The 6,250-nt window shown below is 38.4% G+C and overlaps 1 protein-coding gene across 1 annotated transcript; it reads right to left on the bottom strand.

Annotated features, from left to right (window-relative positions):
* Window positions 1-575: 575 nt before the first annotated feature.
* On the bottom strand, window positions 576-5,351 carry LOC141618891 (uncharacterized). The gene is made up of 3 exons (XM_074435952.1): window positions 4,255-5,351; window positions 2,108-4,062; window positions 576-916 (listed from the first exon to the last, which is right to left on the bottom strand). The coding sequence occupies exons 1-3, from the start codon at window positions 5,349-5,351 to the stop codon at window positions 576-578; spliced, it is 3,393 nt and encodes a 1,130-aa protein (XP_074292053.1).
* Window positions 5,352-6,250: the final 899 nt, after the last annotated feature.

The following is a 6,250-nucleotide window of genomic DNA, read 5'->3' as shown; positions in this document are numbered from 1 at the left end:
TTGTTAGTACCGTAAGTAGGATCAAAGGTGATGGTGTCCCCAAACAAGGAATAATTCATTCTTGCTTGTGCATCTGCCCAAAAGATTTTAGCCAAACAATTATCCTCATCAACTTGGTAAGCATAGTAAGAGCCATCTTGTGATTCGAAAGTGCCTTTAAATAATCGAGAATCATGTCAAGATCCTTCTCACCTATATAACATTTAATATTTCTTTTGAAGTTCTTGAATTCAGTGAGAGATGCACCAATGTTTGCATACCCATTTGATTGTTCGGCCAGAATTCTAAAAGTCTTGGTAGCCCCGATGTTGAGTTTACAATTGTTAACAATTGTCTGCTTTCATGTAAAGGTTAAGTGTTCTTACGTTTTTTGGAATTCCCGTTCTTTGAGTGAGCGAGTCTCGTGATTATGACCTTCATAAAACGTATCAATAGCATACCCTATTAGCTCCTTAAGGTCATTGAATACAAAGACAAAACCGTATTTTTGCCTTGCAACCAAATCTTGTTATTTTTGTTTTCTTTGGCACTACGGACCTTTTCCTCTTCTTTTTCTCTTCTCTGTGTTTTCAAATTCAACAACGGTTTGAGTTTTTGCGATCCTCTTTGAATCCATGTCCATTGCGGACCATTGATTTTTTGTCTATCAAACCATCACGGAATCTTGTTTGTGTGTACTTTCTTGGTATGAAACCACAAGCCACAGCATATAAATTGTAAAACTCTATTGCCTCCTCCAGCTTTACAAACATTAATCCCAGAGCAGGTTTGAAACCATTTTCTACCATCCTATTCCACTCCTTACTGCCACCTGGAGTATATCTCAATCCCAGATTATGGATAGTATTTTCTCCTGTTTCAGACGCAACCGTAGGTGTAGAAAAAGTTGTTGCATTGGTAGTATTAATTTCAATGCCTGGAAACATTAAATCAGAAGAATTGTTATGGTATTATTAATTTCAATATCTTAAATTCTATACAAAACAAAACAATGCAACCTCTGCTACAGCAGTTATTTTAACGTTATAATGCAGTTATTGTATTATACAAATGCAATTATTCTATCGGGGGGGGGGGGGGGTTAGTGAAATTGGTAGCCTAGTCTACCACAATGCACACACAGTTATTTTAATGTAATATCAAAGTTATTTCATTATTAAAGAGTAGTTATTGTAAGGATTTTTTGTCAGATCCTATAAAGTACTCCCTCCTATTTTTAATAACCCTCCCTATTCATAGAGGGCACGAGAATTAAGGGAGATGGGTATTATATGGTAAAGTATTGTAGTGGGGTAGGAGATTGGAGAGAGGTAAGGTATTGTGTGATTAAAATAAGTATTGTTGTGGGGTAAGTTGATTAAAATAAGTATTTTTGTGGGGTAAGATGATTAAAATAAGATAAAGTATGAGTTTTGTGAGGTATTGTTGTGGGGTTGGGTGATTAAAATAAGTATAAAAGTTTGCCAAATAAGGAAATATGGAGAGTATTGTGAATAGACGAAAAAGGAAATAGAGAGAGTTATTTAGAATATGAGGGAGTAGTATTTATTAGGAAAAAAATAATCTCTGTGACAGCAATTATTTTAACGTTATAATGCAGTTATTGTATTATACAAATGCAATTATTCTATCAGAGAGGGGGGGAGGGTTTTAGTAGAATTGGTAGCCTAGTCCACCACAATGCACACACAGTTATTTTAATGTAATATCAAAGTTATTTCATTATTAAAGAGTAGTTATTGTAAGGATTTTTTTTGTCAGATCCTATAAAATAGTATTTATTAGGAAAAAAACAATCTCTGTGACAGCAATTATTTTAACGTTATAATGCAGTTATTGTATTATACAAATGCAATTATTCTATCAGAGAGGGGGGGAGGGTTTTAGTAGAATTGGTAGCCTAGTCCACCACAATGCACACACAGTTATTTTAATGTAATATCAAAGTTTTTTTTTTGGTGTAATGTGAGCATTTTTATAAATCAATAACAAAAGATACATCAATCAGCATACATTTTGCAACAACTACACAAACTACTACTAGTAACAAAGACAAACTATGAAATAATAACCCCTATTCTTTGTAACCAGTCTTTCTCTGACCGACAAGCTGGGATTATATTGCATCCTCTCAGTCTGACTGTCACCAGCTTCTTTATAGCTACCCCAACACATTCAGGAGTATGCAAATTCAACTCCAACCTACACCTATTTCGTTCCTGCCAAAGATGGTACCAGCAGGCCAGTAAGGCTACTCTCCCAATTCTCCTTTGCTGCAGAGTATATTGTAAACCAGGAGACAGTAACTTCAATTGCAACCAGTCTTCAATACACGCTATCACCCTAACACTGTAAGGACAGTCCTGAAATAAGTGATCATGAGATTCAGGGCCACCTTCACAAAGAACACAGCTATCAGTAATACAAACTCCAATATGCTTAAGCTTCAAACGAGTATTAAGAGCTTCTCTCTTAATAAGCCAACCTATAAAGGCATGCTTAGGGACACACCAGCTGTCCCAAACATCCTCATACCATTGCACAGGGGGGTGTGTACCTGCCAACAAGACGAGAACCAGAACGACGGAATAGCCTTTGGGATCATGTATCCAAACACCATTCTGAAACCCTGCAGCCAACCTACTCTTCACCTTGCAAATATTCCTCCAATTCCAATTAACATCAGTTGGAGGAGTATAAGAATGCCAATCCCCACCTTTCATATACACATGGTCAATCCATAAAACCCACAACCGATCTGCCTTAGTATAAATCCAGTTAACCAACTTACCAACTGTTGCTATATTCCACACCCTTGCTTCTTTTATCCCTAAACCTCCTTCTTTTTTAGTGCAACACACTGTATGCCATGCTACCAGAGGTGCTCTTTGATACTCAGCTCCACCATCCCATAAGTAATTTCTGCAAATTGCCTCAATTCTAGTGATAATGCATTTAGGAATCAGGAAAATGGACGCCCAATAATTGTGCAAGGTATTAAGAACAGAATTAATTAAAGTAAGTCTTCCTGCATAACTGAGCTTCCTAGCTCCAATCCCTTTGATTTTTGCAGTGATCCTATCCAAGAGAATATTACAATCCTGCCTAGTAAGCCTACCAGGTTGAATAGGAATTCCCAGATATCTAAGAGGAAGCTGACCCTCTTTAAACCCAGAAATTTGAACAATGTCAGCTCTAACAGCATCAGAAACTCCATTAAAGATAACCTCAGACTTACTAGCATTCACTCTCAGACCTGAGCTAGCTGAAAAAGTAGAGATAGCCCTCAGCAACAACATCATGGACCTCACATCACCCTTACAGAACAACATTAAATCATCTGCAAATAGCAAGTGATTCAGTTTAATCCCAGCACACAGAGGATGGTATCTAAAATACCACTGATGAGTAGCATAGTCCAGTATCCTAGTCAAATACTCCATACAAATTGTGAAGATAAGAGGGGACATAGGGTCACCCTGCCTCAATCCCCTTTTCCCATGAAAATAGCCAAATTGTATACCATTCAAATTCAAAGTGAAAGAAGTAGAGGTGATACAACTCATAATCAAACCCTTAAACTTCTCAGGGAAGTGCAAAGCACCTAACATTTGCTCAACAAACCCCCACTCAATAGTATCATAGGCTTTCTGCAAGTCCAATTTAAACATACTTCTTGAAGACACAGTTTTCCTTGAATAATATCTCACCAAATCCTGACAAATGAGAATGTTCTCAAGAATACTACGACCCTTGACAAAAGCCCCCTGATTCCTACTAATAATGTCAGGCAACACCAAAGCCAACCTATTACAAAGAAGCTTAGAAATTGTCTTGTAAATAACATTGCAGCATGAAATAGGCCTGAAATGAGTAACATTAGTAGGTCTATCCACCTTAGGTATAAGGGTAATCACAGTGGAATTAATCTGGCTGAGAAGTTTGCCAGATTCAAAAAAATTCATAATAGCACCCCCAATCTCATCTCCAATAATATCCCACGCATCCTTGAAGAACTGGCTAGTATAACCATCAGGACCAGGAGATTTGTCCTTAGGAATACTAAAGAGACAAACTTTCCGATCTCCTCAAAAGTAACAAAGCTTAGCCAACAAGGCCCAGTGATCATCAAGTACAACAACTCCCTCTTCCGACTACATTAACATTAACATCATTAGTCCGTTGCTTTGTTGCCTAACAGCTCCTCATAATAGTCAAGAAAAGCTTGCTGTATCTTACTCCCTTCATGCATACGTAACTCCATCTTTTGTCTCAATTTGCATAACTTTATTAAGCATAGTTCTCTTCTTAATAGCATGGTGGAAATAAGCAGTATTAATGTCCCCTGCAATGGACCATTGAATCTTAGCTTTTTGAGCCAGGAAGCTATCCCTAGCCTCAATCAAAGCCCTCACTTCCTGAGACAGGTTATACTCATTTTGAATAAGCTCCAAATCCCCTGGTTGCTCCATAAGCTTCTTCTGAATCTCTTCCAACAGAGCACTAGCAATAACAGTACTATTCTCCACATCAGAAAAACAAGTCTTGTTCAACAACTTCAGAACAGGTTTTAAATCTTTGAGTTTCTTAATCACCTTAAACATTTTAGTGCCCCCATAAGTATTCTTCCAAACACCAGAAACACACTCCTTAAACTCCTCAGCAGACCCCCACATGTTGAAGTATTTAAAACTTTTCTTACCACCAAAATCAGTCTGCCTATCAACCAAAGTACAAGGGCAGTGGTCAAAAAGACCTTCAGGGTGGAAGTGAGCCAAATACTCACCAAAATTATCCATCCAATCCTGATTGCCCATGATTCTATCAAGCCTACTATAAACTCTACTCCCTGCATCCTGTTTATTAGACCAAGTGAATAGAGCTCCAGTTGCAGAGAGATCCTCCATCCCACAAATAGAAACACAATCTTGGAACTGCTGCATCTCAGCCTCAGTAGTATTTCCTCCCAGACGTTCAACAGGAGAAAGGACAGCATTAAAGTCCCCAGTCCATAACCAAGGCAAAGAGCAACACCCAGACTCCTTCTTTAAGAAATTCCAAAGCTCTTGTCTCTCATTGATCCCATTAAAAGCATAAACCATTGTTAACAAAAACTTCTTATGATCAGTTCTTGATACTACCATCATATGAATAAACTGAGCACCATAAGCTAAGAAAGTAACTTCAAACCAAAGAGGATTCCAAAGGACCCATATTCTACCTCCTTTATGCCAACTACAATTCGTAGAAACACTCCACCCATCACATAAAGAAGAATTCTTATTAAGAAGACCACTAGGTTTTAATTTAGTCTCTAAAAGCCCAAACAAGCCTACACCATTATTATGCATAAACCACTTCACAACCTTCTGTTTATTCAGGTCATTAAGACCCCGGACATTCCAAAAACCTAAACTATGCATTAGACTTATTGGAAGGGGGATCCTTTCCACTCTCAATAACCCTTGCCCCAGGAGTAGTCATTCCATTCAAGGCATCCATAAATGTATAGGCACCAGATTTCCCAACCACTTTTTGTCCAAAAACTCCATCCTGCCTATTCATTCTCATTAACTGTCTAGCTGGAGTTGAGGAGATGCCCTTAGATAATGGTGGAAATACTTCAGGTGTAAACAACTGAGTAACCTGCACAGGAGACTTAGCAGTGTGGTTCTGCACTTTCTGCACAGGTTGCTGAACAGGGCGCCAAACCTGCTTTGGCTTCTGAGGTAAGTTACCCACTTTGTTCACAACCTTAGGTTTCCTCTGTGCTGCTTTCTTCCTGCACTGATGTTCATCATGCCCATAGCCCTTACACACAACACAGGCCACAGGCCTCCATTCATATTCAACTTTCACCTCAACTTTATTCCCAAATTCATCCAGAAAATACACCACTGTTGGCAAAGTTTGTCCCATATGAAGTTCAACCAGCACCCTAGCATAGCTGAGCCTGATTTTATCCGCAGTCAATTCATCTTTTTTAACAAACTTTCCAACCAAACCCGCAATACTGGTTAAACAGTCACCCCAAAACTTTAAAGGGATTCCTGTCATTCTAATCCATACCGGTACTATATCCACATCTCCCTTAACCAAGTCAGCTTCTGAATTCCATGGTTTAACAACAACAGGTTTGTTCTCAAATAAGTAGTACCCAGAATTCAATAAAGCATCTCTCTGTTCTGGCCTCTTCAATCTAACAAGAAAAACACCATTGTCCATAAACGAGACCCTATCCACCCCAAAC

Source organism: Silene latifolia, chromosome X (assembly GCF_048544455.1).
Source record: "Silene latifolia isolate original U9 population chromosome X, ASM4854445v1, whole genome shotgun sequence".
NCBI classification, from domain to species: domain Eukaryota; kingdom Viridiplantae; phylum Streptophyta; class Magnoliopsida; order Caryophyllales; family Caryophyllaceae; genus Silene; species Silene latifolia.
This window is presented reverse-complemented; position numbering and strand designations above follow the sequence as displayed.